The sequence below is a fragment of the Haliaeetus leucocephalus genome, unplaced genomic scaffold (genome assembly GCF_000737465.1).
Source record: "Haliaeetus leucocephalus isolate CR32 unplaced genomic scaffold, Haliaeetus_leucocephalus-4.0 Scaffold184, whole genome shotgun sequence".
In the NCBI taxonomy this organism is placed as follows: Eukaryota; Metazoa; Chordata; class Aves; order Accipitriformes; family Accipitridae; genus Haliaeetus; species Haliaeetus leucocephalus.
The window spans coordinates 2,696,490-2,719,734 of record NW_010972620.1 but is presented as its reverse complement, the minus strand read 5'-3'; the positions used below and the strand labels follow the sequence as shown (position 1 = coordinate 2,719,734).

At 35.9% G+C, this 23,245-nt stretch overlaps 2 protein-coding genes across 3 annotated transcripts in view; one reads left to right on the top strand and one right to left on the bottom strand.

Moving 5' to 3' along the window:
- SLC18A2 (solute carrier family 18 (vesicular monoamine transporter), member 2) overlaps positions 1-3,286 on the top strand; it is a 31,270-nt gene extending 27,984 nt beyond the window's left edge. For both annotated transcript variants that reach the window (XM_010564704.1, XM_010564705.1), the window contains exon 15: positions 1,833-3,286. In XM_010564704.1, coding sequence (XP_010563006.1) covers positions 1,833-1,940 — 108 coding nt within the window. In that variant the 3' untranslated portion in view covers positions 1,941-3,286. The remainder of the gene's footprint in view (positions 1-1,832) is intronic.
- Positions 3,287-7,004: 3,718 nt separating this feature from the next.
- The window catches only part of PDZD8 (PDZ domain containing 8), a 65,862-nt gene continuing 49,621 nt past the window's right edge, over positions 7,005-23,245 (bottom strand). Inside the window, exons 5-6 of the mRNA XM_010564978.1 lie at positions 12,361-12,523; positions 7,005-9,996 (exon numbers count right to left, since the gene is read on the bottom strand). Coding sequence (XP_010563280.1) covers positions 7,799-9,996; positions 12,361-12,523 — 2,361 coding nt within the window. The 3' untranslated portion in view covers positions 7,005-7,798. The remainder of the gene's footprint in view (positions 9,997-12,360; positions 12,524-23,245) is intronic.

The window sequence follows — 23,245 nt, the reverse complement described above, 5'->3', positions numbered from 1 at the left end:
TTGCTAAGTATATGTAAAAGTCTAGTTTTCACAAGACCTGGAGTGAGGAGTTCTATCTATTCCATGAGTTCTGCCCCAGAACACTCACAAATGTGCCTGCAGGAACGTTTCACTCCTTCACTCCTATTGCACACTGTTTGCTTAGCTGGTCACACACACACACACAAAAAATTCCTGCTTTGGTTGTAGTAGTCCTTTTTTCCTTCCTTTCTCCTCCTATACTGTTCTCCTTTCCTTTCCCATTTCTGTAGCTCAATTTGCCCTTTCATATAATGCCCTTTATCTGCTCCCCTACGCTGCTGTTGCAGGACTTGCTGTTCCTATAGATTTATAGTAGATCAGGTTCAAAAGGCATCTTACTGCAGGAGGGGATCCATTGCTTTCCTCACTAGGTTTCCTCTGCTCAGCAAGAAGATGGGAAGATCCCAAAGGAATTACAAGGCAGTGCAGTCAGTAAGCAGACCAATCCCTATTGTGATTCCAGGGCTGGGGAAATCCTGGAAAACAAGTACCAATCTCTGCTGAAACACGTGTCACTATTTAGGTGATGTAGGCCTAGCCCATCCAGTGCTCCATCCTTGCTCATGCTGAACAAGGTTGTCTGGGGCCCAAAACGTAGTTGCTAGTTGTTTATTCCGGTGAAAAGAAAATGTAATTTTGCACTGCCATGGTCTTACTATGCAGCACCACATCTCTGCAAGGTAAGGACAGAACCTGCCTGTGTGCTGCTCATGCTTTGTGCTGACATGAGCAGAACAGAAGGTGGAAAAATGAATCTTGCTAAAATAGGTGCCTATGTGAGACCAGAGACCTTTCATTTTGCACATATTTGGACTGCACCATCCCAGAGATTCCAGTTAATCCCTTGTCATGACCTTTGCAAACTACACTGGGGGTTTTTTTGTGGGTTTTGTTTTTTTTTTTTTTTTTTTTTTTTACATTGACTAAGGCGGAAGACCAGAAAGAAGGAAAAAAACCAAAAGCTGTTGTTTGCTAGAGATACACAGTTTATCGTGTGCTTCCCTGGTCACTGCCAGGGTTTTACCTGTAACACAGTAATCACTGCAGGGTCAGAATCTCTCCCCATGGCTTAAACACCTTCCACTGTCTGAACATACCTTTAAATGCAAAGTGACTCCTATGCCCACAGTGGCTTGTGGCAGTGAACTGTTGTGCCATCTCTTTTGGGTTTGAAAAGAGTCAAAAGGAGGGTCCCTACTTTGTGCTCTTTGCATAATTAATTAAAACCCAAACAATTACATTCAGCACGAAACACGCTATGCAACCGCTCCAAGTACAGACTCCAAGTGTCCTAGGAAAAATTCATCCCAAAGAATGTAATATTGCAGCTGGCCTCCAACTATGATAATCACTTTTAGCTTGCTGTGGATGTCAAGTCACAGTATTTGGACAACAACTCTCAGCAGAGCCCTGTTGTGCTGTCCTGGAGCTCCACAGAAAGGGGTGGGAAAAGCAAAGCTCGTAAGGGACACTCACCTTGAGCAGTAGGACTCTTGTTCATCTGGCTTTTAATAGATGGAGATTAAATACAGGAGGGGTAAATTACTGTAACTGGAGAGCAGGTAGACGTATTTCAATTTAAGCCTGTGGATTAAATACCGGTTCCAGTACAGTAATAGAAATGTGCTGGTGATGTCTTGGGGCCAAGATCCCACCTCACACAGACCTATGGGCTTGATTTACTCTAACTGAAATCAGTTTGGGTTCTACTTTCAGGGAGGAGAAGTGAATCCCTGAGTGGTAGAGTCAGCCACAGACCTCACCTGGATGCTAAGCAGAAGTGCTAATATTCATATTCCATTTTCTTTTAGGCAATACTCATGGATCACAATTGTCCCGTGAAAACAAAAATGTACACCCAGAACAACATCCAGTCCTACCCCATAGGTGATGAAGAAGAATATGAAAGTGATGAATAACATGAAAAGCCATATAACATATTTTGGTGTACAAAATGCAGTGTTTCATGTGAAACATCTCATCCAGAAATAGGTTTTAGTTGTACTGTATGTTTAATAGTGAAATGGTCAAAAAAGCCAAAGGTATATTATCCATCGCCCATGGTTATAAAGCAGACTGCTAACTGCCTTATGGGGGGGGGGGGGGCTTTTTTAGGGGATTTGTATAGTGCTAATCTTTATTTTGTGTATTTAATTTTATTGAATATTACACTATATTTTTTATTAAATGTGTAGTACAAATGCATATAAACATGTGAATTTTAACTATTTGTTTTCTAAAGTCAACTCCTTGACATACAGTATTTCGTATTTTGTTTGGAGTTATGAGCTACTGTCAAGAGCTTGGGTCTTTCTTACTTAATTGGAAGGAAAAAAAAAAGCAAAGCTCAAAGAAAACCTATCCAATTTGCCTCCTTTTAAACTGTACCCTTGTAAGTACATTGAGAGGAGCTGAAGGCTGGAAGTCAGAGCGTGGACATTGCTGCCACTTTTTTGATCAACATTAGGTCATACATTAGTAAAATAAAAGGCACAACTTCTTTGCCAGTTTAAAAAAACACGCTCTCCTTGAACCACTCATGGAATGTTGGGGAAAATAGCGTTTTAAACAGATGAGTGTATTGCTGTTAGTCAGTACTATTTAATGAAGTTTTAATTAGTTAACTAGTTGTGCAATATCAAGCTCCTGAAACACACAACACTGGGTAAACAAGTAGGTCTGAATGTGCACTGTTTCTTTCCCTTAAAGGGAATAAGGACGGCATGAAGATACTTTTTATATTTCTATCTTTTGAACCTTTTATTTTTAACATAACTTTATTTTAGATGCATCTTAAATGACTGGTTAAGAAAAGCTGCAGTATCACAGTATTTAGTCTTAGCATGTACTGAAAGTTAAGCTGATAACTTAAGCAGTTCAAACAAAAAAAACTATTTTACATGCATTTGCATACACATCTAGAAGTTCAATATACTTTTTTTTTTTTAAAAAATGAGCTAAAATATCACCTTTGCTAAAAATAATGAAAAAAATGACCAGTTTGTTGCCAATATCTCTTAACATTTGGGGACAGAGTCTAATATAGGTAAAGGACTGTATTAGGCAGTTCCTATCTGCACTGAGAAAAATCAGACTTTGAAAGAAAGCATTTTAAAATAATCCTGATGTCCTTATCAACTGTGTTGTATCTTTTCATTTGTAAAATTAAAATCTTTATGTGCCTTCTTTCATGTAATTGCAGATGTTTTATGTACTGCAGCATAGATACTATGTTTACATATAGTTTTGTAAAGCATATATACTATGGTCAGAAAATATAAAAAATATAGTGGATCAAACTTCAAGTATTGCTTTGTCAATATACATTCAGATCATGTTAAAATAAAGTTACCTGAAAGAAGTACATGATCTATTGTAATAAAGTAAAAATAATAAAAAAAAATCATCCCCCTCATGATTTGCCTTCTGTATTGTGTTTTACTGTATACTAGGGCACAGGGAAAAAGCCGACAAATAGTTCAGGTTGTGGGAAAGCACTCCTCATTTCTAGTCCGTTTGTAACTCAGGACAAACATTTTCACTCTAGGTTACAAATACATGCAACTTGTTTAAGTAACCGTGATAGCTTCTACAATCATTGTCACATGGCTGCTGGTCTGAGATTTAACCTTTTGGGAAATCGATAAGGCCAAAATGTGCAGTACCAGGGGACACCCCCGTATGTTCTTTAAATAAGGGTGAGGATTCTGAGAAAACATCGTAAGAGGCTTAAATAGTGTGGAAGGCCAAGCAATACGTCCTATGGTTGATTTGAAAAATCCACTTACCGATTTTTGTAGTGGTATATTTTCAATTGCATTCTTTTGAGTATGTAACAGATGGAAATCCTTCCTTCAAGGCTGAGAGGTGTTTGGAGAGAGACATTAATACAGCATAAACCAAGATTCTGTCATGTGTTGACTACTTCACTGCCACTGAATAAGTAACAGTTGTGCGGGTTGATGATTATTTACATTAAGTTCAGATTTTAATGTTGTACATCATTTGGATACTTGAAACTTTGCCCCCAGATAAGTTATTTTACTTAGCTTCATTGAACTCTTTTGGTCAACATCAAATTGTTAATCCAATTAAATTTGAAACCAATATACCAATGTCAGAATTCTAAATTATCACAGGACATGTTCACTTACTTGCCAGCTAGAGTAACTAAAGTATTGCTTAAATTCACAAGTATAAAAGTAATGCAAACATAGCAACTTTTTTTTTTTTTTTTTTTTTAAAAAAAAGCATAGAATGGCTTACTTCATGGCTTGGTTTTGTACTTGCAAGCACATCAAAATTAAGGAAGAGTTCACATTAATCTGCAATGCAGAACGAGTACGAGAAGGAGGCCCAAGGACAGATGAATTGATCACATTCCTCACAGACCAGCATCTTACCAGGGTTTGCTCAGCAGACCCCCCACAGCTCAGCCTGGCTCCCCCAGGCTTTTGCTCCGCTCCTGGTCCACCAGAAGTTAGAGAAAGAATTAAGAGGCACACAGACAACCACGTTTGGGCTCTCTATGCCACCTTTTCCCCTAAAAACAGATATTTAGGAGTTGTTCTGCATTTTGTATTTTTGGAGGAGTAAGTAATCAAACTTTTTTTGCTGACAGTCAGGAAGTAACTTTAGTCACAGAAAATACACCCCCCACCCCCATTCTGTCCTGGAATAATTTGGGTTCTTTCATATTTGTGTATTGTGATCTGTGTCAATTTAAGTGTGATAAAGTCACTTAGTTCATTTGCTTCTACTACTTAGTCCTCCCCTGTAGTTGTAAACTTCCATACATGTTTTATTTCGAAGTTGAAGGAAAAATGCCAAGGATAGGGAATTACAAGGAAAAACTGATTAGATAAAAGTGAGCTAGTAAACAGTAAGGATTTGTTTAGTTATTATCCCTTAACATTTTCTGAAGGACAGGGCAAGTCAGAAGAATTTTTCTCAGACCATTTTTCCCCCTAATGTAACTTTGGTTGTAGTCACTATCACCAATACTTCCATTCAGTTGTAATTTCTGCAGTGCCTGGAGGTCTTAAAAAAGACCCACAAATATCCTTACCTTTTTAGAAGATTCTCTAGCCACACAAAGAATCAACTGGAATCACCTTTTCAAAAGAAATCTGTTTACTATTAAACTGTGTAAATAAAAATAAATGCATATGCAGATAGAAAGAATGCATAAAAGCCCAATTAATCCAGCAATCAGCAGTTTTATTTAATGCAAAATGTGTGTTTTTCTCCCAAAGATCTTTCCTTTAAGGAACGGCTTTAGATGATGAACTGCTGCAATACAAGTGTTTAAAAAACATTAACACAATGCAAAGAAGTTGATAATTTAGCAAAACTATTTTATTAAAGCTTATTCTCATGATAAAATAATAGCCAACAAAATCATATTAGGCAGATCTTCTGCAAATGTGTGCAGCTGCCACCTATTCAGATATCATTAAGTCAAGATATTCTTGTTTTCTGTGGTATTCTTTATTTTCAGCTATTTACAATCAAGCATGAAGCAAAGATTACATCAGGAATGTAGTATTACAATTTTCCCCTCAAGACTCACCGTTTATTGTAATTAATGCCAGGTAGGAATTTATGCTTTCCTTCTTATCACTAAAATACAACTATTTTGCCCTTTTCCCATTCGGTATATTTAAAAATATTGCACTACGTTTAATTTATCTCTTACAATCATCATTAGCAATACTATACGAGGAAAACTATATCCAGCTTTTCTTACCCACTGTATCACACAAGTCAATTTAAAACCACGAATGTGTTTTTGAAATCAGTATTTGCATTGTTTTCACAGCTCCTTCATGTGTACCAGGGTTTAAATGAAGTACTTGGATATATTTGAAAACCTCTATAGTAGTCCATAAGAGCAAACACTGATGGAGATTGAATGCAGATCACCACCAATGGTAAGCCACTGAGAAAATGGAGTGGGGAAGTCTTAATATGCATCTCAAGCAAGTATAGGTTAAATAAGTTTTAGTCAATAAGGGAAGCTAATTTTGTGCGATTATTTGCTGAAGCTTAATTTCAGGTGTGTCACATGCCTATTTTAGCATGGATAGTGTTTTCCATACATCAGCTAGATAAGTATCAACTGCCCAGAACTCACAAAGAAGTGCAAGTAGTTGCATGAGTGGAAGTAACCGTTTTGTTTTGGTTTTTTTTTTAGAAGTACAAGTATGCTCTTCCATCTGTGAAAACCATTGCTTCTTAATTTTGCCCACCGCAAAATAAACTGAGAAGCAAATTTAATGGAGAGGTACATTACAGACTGCCTGAAAATTTAAATCAGTTATTTCACCATCTTAGATTCAACTCCATTTCCACAAAGGCATTTTTTTTTCTACTACCAGTGATACCAGTGATAATGATACCAGTACCTAACACAGTACCTAAAATAAAGATGATATTTTATACGTCATTTCTATACACAGAAGATGAAACAAAGACATGTTTACAGGAAATAAATAAGAACAGCCTTAGCCAGGTGATGCTAAGATGCACAGTTTACACGTAGCACAAGACCAGATAGTTCTTTTCAAAAGCTGCTGGCTGAAATTCTTGCTCATCTCTACTGGACTCACTTGTTTTGACTCAAATAAAACATGTTATATACAGTATAGGACATTATTCGGACAAAGGTGATAATTCTGCTCAGACTGTCTCTTCTGTCTGAGAAGCTGAATGCAACTTACCACTATATGATTACTCAAAAGTGTTGAGAGAACATGTTTAGCTATTTTGTAAAGTATTTTGTACCTTAAGTTTTCTGAAATGATAAAGTCTGCAGCAAAATATTATTTTTTTAAAATTACTTAAACCATCATTACATGCTTTTTCATAGAATGCAATGAAACCTCCAACTCTTGTGAAGAACAACTTTCCTTTAACAGGTTATCAGATAATACAACAATACTTAAACATATAATTTTGTTCTGGAAGGCAACCAGCCTCATCTCAAAAATATGCCCAATTAAAATTATTACAAGATACTGGTATGTACTTTGATATCTAGTATTATTCAATCAGGATACAATAGCCCAAAGTTCTAAGGATGACTTTTTTTAGCATTACTGTATTTCATGTTAATTACAAACTATGAAAAGTTCCTGTACTTAAAAATATGGAAAACAAGTGATATGCAATATTAACTTTAGTAAATACTAATAACAGACAAAATGAAAGACTTTTGTTTGCTTTCATGATATGTTTGGCAAAAGAAGTACACAACTACCTAGAAGATGTACAATAAAACTGTGATCAACGTTTTAAAGCCTGGTCCCTCAGTGACTTCTGTGTCAGTCATCAGCTTAGGCATGCAACAAGCTTATTTTTTCATCATACAATGGAAACTAAACATTTTGAAAATCCTGCCAGTTTCCTGTTGAAAACACTAGCTCAAAAAAAAAAAAAAAAAGAAGGGGGGGCAGGGGAGGGCAAGTAATACATTAAGGACACCACACACATTAATGTGAAATGGCAAGGTTACATAATTAGAAAAAATAAAAATAAGTTATTAAAAATAAATTTCCAATATAAACCCCAAAATGTAGTTTTAACCAGCCAGTTTAACAAAACGATGGTGCTGTAGCTGGAGAACCATTATCAGCTGTACTCTTACACAGGCAAACAACTGTGGAGAAGCAGGACATGTACATTATACCAGTGTTTTAATTTAATTGGTGTGTGTTTGTAATTAAGTGCAAAGTATTCTTTTAGTCCATTCCTTCAAAGGCTAAATATGTAAATATCAGTCTACTGATTGAGGTGGATCAACTGGTTCTTCTGATATGATGTTGAATGTTGGAGCCTCTGTCAGGCTGACATCTTCATTATCCATTTCTTCTGCTATATTGGGTTCCTCTGAATCTTTAGTCACTCTTTTGGACTGCCGCTCTATTGACATGTTCTCCAAAGACTCTATATCCTCAATGCCTGCTCTGTAGTGGATCATCAGCAGCGTAAGGGCCTGCAGTCTTTCACCCGACTTAGCCAGCGCAGCAGAAATCAAGGCTTTTTTCCTTGCATCAGTTGTCTCTTTTTCTTCTTTAACGAGTGAATTATTATTTTCCAGCTCCTGGTCTATTTCATTCTGCAGCTTATCCAACATAAATTCTAATTTCTGAAAACGCTCCTCTGTGGGTAAACTTCTATAGAGATCACGTCCAATTTCTTTAACGGCAATGAAGACACTGTCGTCTAGACCACCCTCCTTTCGGACCAACTTTATCCCAGTACCTGCTGCACGTTTTGAAGGACTGCTTGGCCCACTGATTTCAGTATCGCTACTTTCATTATCAGAAGTGTTCGGTGTGTGCTTTGGTGAAGGTTCTACCACCTCTGTTCCTTGCTCAGAAAGGCGAGCTTTGGGGACTTGACGAAGGTTTAACAAACGGGTGCTTGTATTGATGATATGCCTCGTCAAACCTGTAGTTCTGTTAACAGATTTAGATTCTGAATCAACGCGAGAGGATGCAGCTTGGGGAGCTTCCTGTCCTTCTGCTCTACAACCTCCCACAGTTCGATCAAGTCGCTTCTCAGCTCCTACACAAAAGGGTGTCTCAGCTAGACATTTTTCTTGACATTTTTTATGGCAAACATAAGCACAGAGCATGCACTGCGAAGCCGCTTTAGTCCATACTTTCTTTTTGCAGTAATCACACCAAGTTGGATTCTGAAACTGAGTATCTTGAAAGTTATGCTTGTTCTCCGTAAGAACAATTTGTCCCAAGTAAGGATCCTCTTTCTGAAGTGCACGAGCTTCTTCTTCCAAGTGGCATTCCCTTTCCTTCTCCAGAAGAAAGTTTGAATCATCTATTTCACCTTCTTTTAAATATTTGAAATGTAAAGTCACATCGCCATAACAAAATTTTTCATTGAATCCCTTATGGGTTGTCAAATTCCGCAATGCTGTTCTAGTGACTGCTGCTTTAGGTGTAGGAGCATCCAGTTTAAATGTTCTAATATATTCCATTGAGGATGTAGCTATACAATCTAAAGCAATTTCTTCAAGTTTTATGCTTGCATATCCTAAGCAGATAAACCCACCTGCTTTGAAAGGGTCTCTGCACCACAGTGCAACATTAAGGTACTTATGGTATCCTTCTACTTCAAATAGACAGGAGGATGTTCTCATCCTTGGCCATCGGCCTTGACGGATTTTATAAGGAATTTCTGGCGATTCCCATGTTTGATGATCATCTCCACTATCTTTGTAACTACGTGCATTTTCTGAAAGTCCATCTTTTAATGTATCTTGTTTTGGTGCTGTTATTACTTTTGATACCGCTGGGTCTTCTATTTGATCATTATTCTTTATTACCTTCTCTGTACATTTATCTCCATTATTTGTAGGTGGAGGTGGCCTTTCTGGTTTTTCAGAAGACACACCTCCAGTTTCTAACAGATTTTGAGTTTCAGTAGTAGGCAAAATAGGCTTACTTTGTGGCCTAGGTGGCACAGGAGGCTTAATACTGGATCCTTGTGATTGTTTACCTGATAGCTGTGATGCATCTGAACCCTCCACAGTTTTGGGCATTGCCACTTTAGCTCCATCTTTTTGTTGCGTTTTTGATGTTGTCTGATAACTTCCTAAATGTAGTTTTCGATTCAGAATCGGTGATATAGTTCCAAGTGGTTTAGCAGCAAGTATTACTACTGAACGTTTGGGACTCGGAGTTGTTGGCAGATCTTCTTTTTGGTCAGATGATTCACAAGCTAAGTCCTCAAATTCTGAATCAAAATCTCTGTTATCAACATCAGCTGATAAACTAGCTTGGTCATCTTCTGGCTGTGTCAAGAAAGCAGTGTCTTCCAGTTGTCCAAATCCATCCTGCAGCGCCGAACCATGCTGATTATACCCAACAGGCCTTTCATAAAAGACTAAAACTCTGTCCCCAGCCTGTCTAATAAGCTTCAACACTTGGACAGTTGATGTGATTTTAACACCTATTAAAAAAAAAAGACAAAGATTGTTAAATGTTAATTATGATAAGAAGCTAAATGGCCAAAACCAGTCAACAAACATTTAGATCTTTAATAGTGGTAATAATACTGTTGCTCACTAACAGAGGAAGCTCTTCTGTCATAACTGACTTAATTAAAATGTAACAGATAGATCCTTCCCATTTTATTCATAGAAATATATCACTTCAGGAGCTGGAAAAGATACTGACATAAATACTCCAGTTTGCTGTCTGTTATTAATGCTGTAATCTTGTAGAGTAATGCTGATTTTATATGCTAACATTTTTAACCTTAATCTTATTGCAAGTTTGGACTTTTCAGCAGCAGGCATGTAACAAAGGATTCAAAAGAGATGGGCATCTTTAAATACAGTCATAATTAAAACAGAAGCAGGCTAACAAAGAAAATAGTTCCAATATGTTAACAAAATACAGGCGCGATGCTACATTTGCAGTGTGGCTGAACAGTGAACTGAATCATCTCCCTTATCAGAACTTTCAGAGCCATTTGACAGTATCTCCAACCTGTGGTAAGATTTGACAAATTATATGCAAGCTAAAATATCTTAATGAGCACATAGTCCAAACAAAGTCATGTAGGGGGTCATGTGAAAATTACTTTTCCCTTGTTCTAGAGCAATCATCAATTGCCTGTTTGAAGCAACTCAAAATCCTTTTAAATCACTGGAGCAATGCAATGGGGATTTGGGCAGTACCTAATCACAACAACTCATTGTAATCATTAAGGTCTGGTCTGTAAAACCTCAGGTAAAAACTTTAAAAAAAAAAAATTAATGCAACCGTGCTAGCAGGGAGTTTAAGTAGTTCATGTCATAAGTGTATAAAGTTCTACCTTCATAGTTACCACACTAACTCTTTTACAGTATCTTAATGACTTAACAGAACCAAATATAAAATTACTTTACCTCTTATTTATACAGTTAATGTTTGGAGAAGAAACATGTGTGCTGTCACATGCAGGGATATCTGGGATACTATATATAGCTCATAATTATGCAGTTCTTTCTGCATTTCTTTCTCTACCAATGACATGATGGAGATAATCTCCAAATTCACAATATAACCCTAACAGAATTTCTTTTACCGTTTTTCCCCTAGAGTGATTTCAGTTTACATTCTATTTTATCAGTGGTACCTACATTTATTTCTAAAATGTTATTAATATATAGTGATAGTCCCACTCCTTTTTAGTCTTTATAAATCCCTGGACAGTATACAAGCCCAAACAAGCTTAAACTAAGCTACTTATGATTCCTACTCCGTAATGTTTTATTTAGTCCCACAACATCCAGCAGAATAGAAAATATTGCATTATTTCTTAATGATGATGAACAGGATCTTATCTGCTGCTTCCACTAAGTTGGTTACCCACGGTTCTTGTTAATGGTTTATTTGTCCTTCTGTCCACTGCCATATTCTGTAGGTCCCCTCCAGTTCTCAAGTTTAAAGCAGTAAGATTTCCAGGATCAGTTTCTGATTATGGTTTATGATTATGATCTAGTTCTCTGTTGGTGACAGGGTCCATATACAACAGAAGCATTCAAGCTATATCTGGAGATGGTCTAATTTAAAACTGTAGAATATAAACTAGTATCAATCCACTTCATAATGCCCAGGCATTTCAATAGAATCTTTATTAAAAAAACCACCACCAAAATACAGTGCCCTCCGCTACAAAAGTCAAGGGTAACTTTTGCCTCAATGCAGCACTTATCTGCCAGTTACAATTTGGACAAAGTCTTCAAATATGAGAACTTCAGAATAGATTTCTAAATAATAATTAGGCTCCCACATGGCAGAGCTGACAAAAATTGATACTAAAAGTATAAAAATACTATCAAATACTCAGCAGATCTTCTTGAGTCATTTTGGCATTTCAGGCAATTACTCTGTTAGTCAAAAATATGTTTATACTACTTGTTCCATACTCTATTTAGTACCTTTAGGTTCAAAGCTGAGTATGCAGGCCTAGGATGTAAAATGTTATGGTTTTCCTTGTAAACTAAGCACATTTTATAACATCACTGGAAGAAACTAAGTAGAAAACCTCACAGCATCACTATTACAGCAGTTAAAATATAACTACATTCAAATGTTTATTCAACTTTATTTTGGCTTTTACCTAGCAAAGAGTAAATAAATATGCAAAAAAAGAATAAAGTGAATGATAACCTTAAGTGGCTGTAAAAACTAACATTTATGTATTTATTATGAGTGCCAGACATAACTGTAATTGTTGCAAAAGGTGGTCTAGTTGAACTGTATGCAGACATGTCCTCCTAGTTTGCAAGATGACACTTATTTTGAAAGCTGACATGTTACTCACTGCCAATTGCTAGAAGTCTGTCTCCTCTCTGTAGATCAGCAGCTGCAGCAGGTGAGTTTGGAGTCACAGTTTCAATGACAACATGCCCTGCATCTTCTTCCTTGGACTGCACAAGGCGGAGCGTGAGCCCAACACTTTGCAGATTCCCTTTCACCAGTTCTGCCTAGAGAGAAAGAAGTTAAGAGTATGTCAATTAAGCTGACTGCAAGGATTCATGACTACTAATGATAGCTTAAATAAAATTATACAACCAATATTATTAAAAAAATTACATTAGGACATTCATTGACTTCATTAAGCAGGTTATCACATAATAGATTAACTGCCTGCCAATCCAGTTTAGACTCTGGATGGAACCAAATGACACCAGTTCTGAAGAGCCAAATATGCCAAAACTAGAGAGCAGTGCAAGGAATTGTCAGCAAAATAAATATATAAGTGTATGTGTGCACACATCTGTTCAATAGTTTATATACAATTAATAACAAAACTGAGCTAATCTATGCAAATACAAATCAGCAGGAAAGGCAATACATGGCTCATCTTGCAAAAAGCCCCAGTTCTAACAAAGCTACAACTAAACACAACATCATTATCCATTTTATTGGGAAGAAGTTTTGTTAAAAGTAGCACTGTACAATCAATCTAGGTATCACTTTGAATATACCACATTTGTGTTATAAAACATATTACTACGAGTAGCTCTTCAGTGGTCTATACAAAAAGGTGTTTGGAATGAGAAAACTATTATGTACTTAGATATTGCTAAAGCATATTTAGAACAAATTTAAATTAACAATAACCTAAGAAGTTTCTTCAAAGACTCAGAACATTTTCCTCATTTATCTTGCAAGGTAAACACAAGATAAAATTTCATTCAATAATCTCAAATACCTTATTCTGTAAAAAAAAAAAAAAAAAAAAGACTGAGGTGCAATGCCTGTAGTAGAGTTTCATCCCACACTCATGCACAGATCTCTTATAATTTGTAAGTCCCTATTCAAACACAAGAATTTGGAAATCTTTTTCCAGCCTTAATCATTTAGAACAAGACTTTCAAAGGAACCATCATAGGAAAATTGAGATTTGAGTACTTCAACTCTATGGCAAACCTCAGAAATAATGGTATATACCATTTGATATAAGAATATATCTAGATAGTGGTCAATTGTTTACACACCTCAGTGTCTGATATCTTTGGCAACTTTTTTCTTAATAAAGACTGTCCTTAATGAATTCAAAAATATAATCCCTCCCCTCCCCGCCCCTTAAAGCACATTCCTTCTGGACTGTTTCAAATGACTGTCTACTATCATTCCACTGAAGTATACTCTGTCTGTTTGAAAGGGGAACTTATAATCTATGTTTCAGCTCCAAGGTCAGAAATTTAATTTGCTTTTTTGATTCCCAAGAACAGAGAGACAGACATTGTTTGTAGAAAACCTCCATAGGAAATTTTCTATTTGGTTTCAATTTACTGAGTTTAGGTAGACAGTCTTGTCCTCCATCCTTCTGCATTTACTTTGTTTCTATTCATTTGTCAATGTTTGAACTGTCTGGAGTTGATCCTCCTCTTTGGAAATGTGTTCGTTTGCTTAGTTGTGTACAATGGCTTTCCACAGATGAAGTGGATCACTTAACTTTGGTACATGACGCTCGCCTTGGCTGAATGGCTTTCACTCCTCTCCTATAATCTTAATAGCACCACATCCTGGATTTTTAATTGTTTTTCAGTTCTTTATAGAAATAAAAACGCTACACTATGTAACAGTTTGCTTAAGAACAACATGGAGTTTGAAGAAGCAGACTTGCATTAACTTTCTAAGCTTTGTCACTAATTTTCTGCATTTCCCGCAGTCACTTAAAGATAATATTTTCTCTCAAACTTTAACATCTATTGTGAATACCCCGTAATGTAAGAATACCAAGACCATATATAAACTTAATTCCAGTTCCAAGATTCAAGGTTCTTCTATAATGCAAACAAGTAAATAGCTGCCCACGCAAACAACTGTGGTAGGGGTTTTGGTTTGGTTTGGTTTTAAGGCAGATCCCACTTACACCAAACAAACTCTGATACATAATTAAATTTAAAAAAACTAAATAATAAACTCTTAAGTGTTAAGAAACGAAAAGTATTAGAAATACCTGTGGAAGAAAATAGAAATGTTTTTTTAAAGAAAAGAATTACTCTTCTGCTTTAGTCTTTTATTTACATATAGTACGGCTTTAAGTTAGCAATTCACAAATGTTGCATGTGCTGTATGGAAACAACATGAATGATTACTACAATTTCAAACAACACTAGTTGAATATTTTAACTGTCAAAACCACAGATGACATGAATTTGCTGTGGAGGCATACAAAACTGCAACAAAAACTCCTTCCAAAAATCACTCCCCTATGCTATGTAGCTCTGCATATTATCAAACAAGGAGACCGTTATTTCTGAGATTTGCCACAGAGTCTAAGTACTCAAACCTCAATTTTCCTACGACGGTTCCTTTGAAAGTCTTGCTCTAAATGACTGAGGTTGGAAAAAGATTTCCAAATCCTTGTGTTTGAATAGATAATGAAACTATCATAATTAAGATCAGAAAGTAAACTCCCACTTAAGGAATGCTGACAAACATGAATATTAGAAAGGACAATATTACAAATTTCCTCTTAACACAAAGTTATTCTGGCCATTTAATTACGCTCCTTTAGGGATACATCTATTTTGATGATATATAGTTTCTTCTGAAATCTTACATTAGTTCTGGATCTTAACACCCAGAACTGGAGTTAATTAATAAGACAAGATGTTTTAAAGTCATGGCTCATCCAAGATGGATAAGTCTTGTTAGTTTGCATCACTGCAGAAGAAATGTTGCTGTAAGTTTGTTTGCAACATGAGATAACTCTTGTGCAATCAGTCTTTGAGCAGATCAGAAAAGCATCCGACTACTGAAGGAAGTTGGCCATCATAACACTTTTACAGGAGTTACCTCATGCAAATCTACTTTCTTTTAGTCAGATATTTTCTCATCCATTCAAAGAGTGGCACAAAGGAGCGGTAAGATTTCTAAAGACCTGTTCTTCAGAAAGCAACGAGCCTTATTTGAAGGAGAATGTCAGAAGGAAAACAAGAGCTGGTACTGCAACATCTAGTATTTTGAAGAAAGGCAGCAATGACCTCTAACCACTGTTAGTCCTTGCAATCATGGCAAACTGCATGATGAGCAAAATATGGGAAAAGGGCATAATTAGACAGTAAAAAGGAAAAAAATGTTACCAAAAGGTCTCTTGCAGAGTTTGTCAGTACAGACCCTCATCCTCTTGAGCTTCCTTTGAATCCAAGGACTTCTTTGAGCAGATCTCCATAGTGGATGACTTAACAGTGAAAATATTCTCTACTAGAAACCTCTGAGGTGATTCCCAACATTTCACCCTTCCCTCCTCCCCCAGGGTGAGACCACATAAAAGAAACGAGGGACAGCTGGGACCAAAGACACTTAGGTATCTCTGAACATTTGGCTCCCATGCAGTGACACCAACCGCAGATTACAACGCGTATGACTCACTGATGGCAAGGAGACTTCCAATATTCTAGCAGTATCTGATGGAAAGCTGTTTTTGGAAGGAGAGAGCCTTTGAACATAACAAGCAAAGTTCATCTCAACTTTTTATTAACTTTGGCACAGTCACAAGCTTTCTCACGAAGTAAACTGGTTTTATTTATCAACCCAAACCAGATGAATAGTTTCCCTGATTTTCCTTTCTGGCATCTCCCAAGTTTCACCAAGTAATACTACAATATTTCAGGCTAGCTGCAGTGCAGGTAAACACTGTTTCAAGCTCTCGAACACCCCAATGAGTACACTCACAAAACCGAGCATCTTCATACACCCAGCACAGCTACTTTATGCCTTCTGCCTCTCCCTCAAATTAAAACTTGATAATAAACGTGAAGAGCCAAAGATCTACTGGAACATGAAACATCAGAAGGACAAAAATCAGCTAAACGAGAGAGGTTAGAAGAAAACTGCTGATAATGAGAGGACATTTATCATCATGGAATTTTGTTGCAAGTGAGCAAAATTAACAGCTGCGCCTAGGAGAAAGGAAAATTTTAACCAACTAGCTATACCATAATAAAGCAAGTTTATTTTAATTTGATCTAATTAATAGCTGGTTTACTAGTTCCTGCAAACCTTAGTAGTTAAATAAGGAGCAAGACAAAGCAAATAATACGAATTGCTTGTCAGTGACAGGCATACATTCAAAGTAATTTATATTGAAAGAGTTAGAGCTAAACTGTGTCATGGAACATAGAAAATGCACCTTTTTTAGAAAAAAGTAAGCAAGCCCCAGACTATTTATCAAATACTTGTTGAGATTAAGATGCAACAGAACAGGAATGACTATCTTAGGAAAAAATGAAAAGAAGTAATTTCCTTAGTTTTTTACTGTTCAAGAAAAAAAACACAAGAAGAGGACACAAGATGTCCATTCACTTTCAAATTAATAAAACATTTTGATGTGGTGCTGTGAATGCCTGACTTTTACAGGACAAAGTCTATAAGCATTGATTTCACATTACAGGCTTTAGTTCATTTATATGCATCAGTGTATGAGCCACTGCAGAGCATAACCCCACCACTTTCAGTTCAATATTGGAAGTATGCTCTGGAAATAAAATGCAGCAAATAATTATGTTGTGTCTCATAGCCTTTCCTTACCTTAGCCTTGTCATTTGGAAAGCCTAGCAGATGTTGGATGTCAGTGAAAATCAATTTTTCCAACCTTTCTTAACATACTGATACTGAACTCCACAGTGATCATTCAGAAGTTTATAGCTTGCTAATACCATTTAAATGGCCAAATATTTACACGAGTGTCAATACAGGATGCAGTTTTAATGGTCAAATGCTTCATTAAATTATCAGTCTGAAAGAATTTGCAAATGCAAAGGGACAATAAATAAACATCCCTCTTAAAGGCACCACATTTGTCTGTTGCCATCTCATTTACTATTTGCTTCCAAAACCGTACCTACAAAGTTAGGTTATTTTTGAATACAGAGGTAAGAATGTCATCGGTAATACTGTAGTCTCATAACTACAACATAAGTTAACATTAGATATAGCACTTCCATTCAGAATTTCTAAGACGAGACACAATAAATAATGTCCATCAATAAATACGGAGATTACAACATCTGAAACGGTCTGTATGACAACCTCTTACTAGTAGTGCAACATCATTCAGCTAAAGTTTAAGAACTATTAGATGCATACAAAAAAAGTCACAAAATTAAGCCACAGCATGATAGTTAGAGCATAAGACACTTGCTTTTAAACCAAACTACTTGTCTTCAGGAACTAAAAAGGAAATGTTTTTTTGAAAGCTTAATTTTACTCTATAACTAATACTTCAAATTTGCTTAACTATTTGTAAACATTAACATAATAAAGCTTTATTAGAATTTAGTAAGTATGTCACATTCTTTTGAATAAATGCTAAGAAAAGCTTGATCATCCAAGCACATATAAGAAATCTTATTTCATTGTCTTTACATCAACTAAAGAAGAATATTTTTACAAATATTTCTTATTCCCTATCGGTGGTATGTAACACGCTGTATGTATCAAAAACTGACACCATGTATGTCAGTGCTGTACTGTAGATTAAAACCTTTTTTCCCAACCCGTCAGAGTCACTAAGTGGATCTTAGGTATTCTTGCAAGGTATGGTCTAATGTGTTTTGGGGGAAAAGAAGAAATAATGTCGATGAACACGCCTGTAAAGTATTACATTCTCCTAGACGACTCTGCATGCTGAGAGGAAAGGAAGGAATATTTCATGTCAAAAAAAAAAAAAGTAACATTAAAGTACAAAACCAGGAAGCAGTTCCTTCTATTCTGAAGACTCAGATATTTGTATTATTAAAAAAAGGTTTCTGGCATGTATCTTTAAAATATGGACTTCAACATTATTGCTTTTTTCAACCCTATTATTGAATGCAGTCATTATATATGACCTGTACAGTGAAGTGATTGCTAGATTATTTATATGGGCTAGAGGAGACAGTGAAACGAAACAGGTATCACCAATCTCACGATACACTCCTTCGTAACACTAGACTCAAAAGAAAAAAAGGAATTTTTTTTGCTGTTCTGAGATGATTTCCATCTCTGTTTTAGAGAAGGACTAGATGTTTTTCTTCTCTTTGTGACATGGCCCCAAAGCCCAAAACTATGGGGCCAGTGTAGCAAAAGCCTTTTGCAACCTATTCTCCAGCATTCCTGTCCACGTGGCAGGATAACGCCTGAAGTGTTCTGGGGAAACTGTCAAGAAAACAGTCTTGCAAAGAAAAGTGTCTGATGTAGACCATGACCAAGGAATCCATGATGACAGGCACACTTTAACTTCCCAGGCACAGAGCAAACTCCCAACAACAGAAAGAGGAGAAAGTTTTCTGAGCATTTGAGAGCTAGCCTTGTTCTTGGTATGCTTAAGTAGTTCAGTAGTCAATAAAGTATGTACTAATTATCAGTTATAACCTGTGTTCACTGCTATGTCTTATTAGTATGTAGGTGAATTGATACATACGTGCACTCACACAGTCGCACAGAAATCCACTAAACATTTTGGTTCATAAAATTGTTAAATAGGCTGGGATTCCCAAGCAACCTCCTGGTTAGTATGCATTCAAATATACTGCAAAAACAGATACAGATGCAAAAAGAACAAACCCAGGAATTGGCTACCTAAAATTGGACATGTACCTCCTTCTTAATCTTTGTATTTCCTTTAGCAGATTCAGACATGTGAAAACATGCTGACAGAAGATTTAAAACAAACAAAGAAACAAAACAGAAAAAAATCAAGAGCTAGATTAGTACTTATAGGATAACTAGACTATACAATGTGCCAATGAAAAGAAAGGAAATAATTTCTGTAATATAATTAACTCTAGATAGAAAATGGACTCTAATATTTTTTTCCCCTACCACTAGAAACAGGCATTAATTACAAACCACTATTAAAAAAAGGCTGAAGGTAATCTAATGCAAAAGATTATATACTGGCTCCTTAAAACATCAGGATACACCACAGCCAGAAGCAATACTATATTCTAAGAAACCAACATATACTAGGAAACGTATTTACAAACTTGGAAATCAGCTTACTGATTTGTGGATTAATTTTTTTCAAATTGTTCATAAAATGTGTTTCCTAAGATTGCTTGAATAAAAATCTGACTTTTATTGTTTCCATAACTGAAGCTAAATCTTAAAATCTAAAGTTGTTACCATTCCAAAATCTGTATCAAGGCTTCTACAACAATAATTAACATACTCTTTCTTGCTATGTCATGTTTCCTCCATACCAAAGAAACATACACCTTTAGTATCAGACTTGGTTCAAAATTTTCATGTATTTTTTTCCCCCATTCCCAGGTTTGCATTGATTCAGTTAATTTAAACAAACATGTTTATTTTTGTGTGTGTCCCCCCAATTTTTTTTAGTATCTTGCCAAAACATATTAGACAAATATGTTGAATGAACATGTATTTGTTCTAGATGTACTAGAATGGGGGGGGTAGGTTGTTTGTTTTTTCAAAGTAATTTACAAATACATTTAAACATTTAAATATATATATATGAATAAAACTTTCAATAAGAAATTAAAAGGAAATTATCTGCTGCTTATGGAAAAAAAAAAATCAATTGTTGAACAGCAATCCTGAAGATCCAAATTATTGTTCTTGCACAACTCATTTTACAGTATACAACTGAGCAACTACCAAAAATATATTCTTCTGCCCATTTTGCTTGGAAGAAGAAATTTGATAAAACCATTAAAAACTTCACATGCAAAATGAAAATACATTTGGAAAAGCGACTAACTGCAGAATGAGCTTTCACTATAAGTAGATACCACTGATAAAAATAAAACTTCATGGCAAACAGGACTGAGTTACAGTGAACATAAAAATATGAAAGTTTTATCAGACATCTATATTCACAGTGATATTAGGTAATTTATTTAGGTGTATAACCACATTTTCTTAATCCATCCTATACCACTTAGTTTGATAGTTAAACCATCCCTTGCCTCTCTCTACCCAACGTCCACTGTAGTGTTTCCAGTGGGTTTCTGGACCAGGCTAATCCTTAAAGTTTTAGACAATTTGAACTACGTGCTTTTTGCTTTACCTGGTGTCCTGCTTTCCTCTACTGCAGCTCTTACTCTGCTCTGACAACCCACAACTCTAGAAAGGTTTTTCCATACTTACATAGCTGTCCTCAGCAGCTGTTCACTTGCCTAATCTCAGCAACTAAAAAAGTTCACCTTTTATTTACATTGATCACTTTTCTCACCAAAGAACTCTGAACAATGCATTGTCATGAAAACAGTCTTCATCAGTAAAACAAAGGAATCAGCCAACACTCAAAATCATCTTGAGAATGAATATTCACATAATTGTTCTAGTACAAATATTTGCAATATCAGAAAATATGTTCTTCAGCTTGTTTAGTTTTATTCAATATTGCCAGTTTTGCAATTACTACATTTTTATACATATATTTGTGTTCTATATCATACCAGCTGAAAATGCTTGCAGACTGGAGCATACATAACCAACTGAAACACCAATTACTACCTGGCAAATCAGGTACCCATGGCACTACTGATCATTCATACTTTATGGGACTGGCTAAACCTTCGTGCCTTTTTGGATGTCACTGAATGGACATTAAAATCATTAGCTTGTGGACTCTTAATGTTTCCTTGAAAGGAATTCTATGAAATTACCCACTTCTAACACAATGGATTGACTCAGGCATTCATTCACCACCACAAGTATCTCTGCAAGTTTAGTGTGACTGCCACAGACTTCTCAAAGGGAGCTCTGACCACTAATGAAAGCAGAGGAATTACATAGCCATTTCAAAAGGTACAGTTTAAGTTCAAATGCTAGAAAATAAAGCATTCAGAGAGAAGTTAAGAAAGAAACACTGGAGTCCTAATAGCACTGGACCTTTTAAAGATCTTTTTTAAGTTGTGAAAAACTCAGCTCCAGAAAAGATTTTTTTTTTTTAAATTGTGGTTACTGTTCTCCCACTCAGCAGATGATGCAGATGACCTGCACACCACTTTCCCATTTTTTTTCTCCCCTTCACTAAGAGCAATAAAACCCAAAACCAATCAACCAAAAACCCCCACAAACACATACATGAAACACCTCTGCCTTCAAAAGACTTGTTACATTTACTGGCATCTGGAAATGGCCAGTAAGTCATCAGTTCTTATGCTCTCCTGTGACTAAAACATAGAAATGTATACACTGACTTTAAACCTGTTAGTCTGTATTCTAATGTCAAAGTAGTCGGCACCAGATGAATTAGCCTACTCTGAGTTTGATGTTGAGACAGCACTAAATCTTAGTACAGATAAGTTGGTACTGCTGAGTTATTTCAGGTATAATTACAGTGCTGTACTGCAGTGTGGACCTACCTTCAGTTACTTTGAGAGTGTCTATCTAAGATTTTTACTATTCTCCACTGTTTTTAATCTCTTGTCCATTTCAATTACCTCTAAGCCTAAACACAGAATTTTCTCCAAGCTATACTGGAAGCAGTTTTTAAGGGACAGAATTTCCCATTAATGGGTACGTTACATTTCAGCCACCCCAATTAATAATAAAAAAAAAAATTAAAAAAATTAAGTGTGGCACACATTTTGTATTTAAACAATCAAATAGCATTATTAATGAAAAAGTCTGTACAGCAACTGTGTCACAGAGAGAAATTAGGCTTATAAGCAATGGACTCACTACCTCTGCTTTCTTAACAAGGTCTGGAATAATCACCATCTTTGCTTTTTGTGGAATATTAGGAATAACAGATTTTTAATGACAATAAAACAGTGAAAAAAATGGAAGTGGGATATTAGACCTTTTTCTGTTAATTTTTCCCCCTATGTGAATTGTGGTCTGTGCACAGGGAGACACAACTATCTCAGATGAACGTTGCAGTTTTCATATTTGGGTTTTTTTACTTTTAGGAAGAAGCATATTTATGGATAAATTTCTTGAGATTTTTTTACTAGTCATCTTATATAGCAAGCTAGTAGGGCTCATTATTTTCTGTTCTATATATCTTACAAAACCCCCAAAATACAAGTTACAAAATATGATGGTAATTTTGTTCTAAAGTGAGTTACATATTGGACCAAGATCATATTTAAAGTAATAGTTCATTAAGGCCACAACACTGCAAATGTTACACACATGTCTAACTTCACCATCGTGCGCTATTTGTCTGAAATAAATGGGACAATTCATGGTAGTAAAGTTAAACACCTGCATGTCTGCCTGATGAGCACTAAAAACATTTGACATCAGCAAAATCCAGAACAGGCTAGTTACTAAACAAAATAAGGAGCTACATCTTATTTTCCTCAGTACTTCTGACACATTGCAGGCACTCTTTGACTAAGCTACTACTAAAAAAAGCGTACCTTCCAGTTGCAGGGTGAAACAGGTTATGTGACATGCAGAAAGTAAACTGTTTCGCAATTATCATGAATTGCTGAGGCATTCTTACTAAACAGCAATTACAGGCATTGAATGGAGGAGTTAAAGACAAACAAGGCAGCAGAAAACCTGCATTTAACTTCAAAGTGTCAGAAGCAGGTAAAATGCAGACCTTCAGTTTTATGTGTAGCTCTTCTTCGGAGAGCAATTTAGTACAAACACCAGTGTAGCTCTTCTTTAAGTGCTCTTACTCACTGACATCCTTTTAGTCTTTATTAAACCCAACTGTGATGATTTCCTTTGGCCCTGAAAAAATGGAAAAGATTGATTTTTTTTTCAAATCTTCTATCACC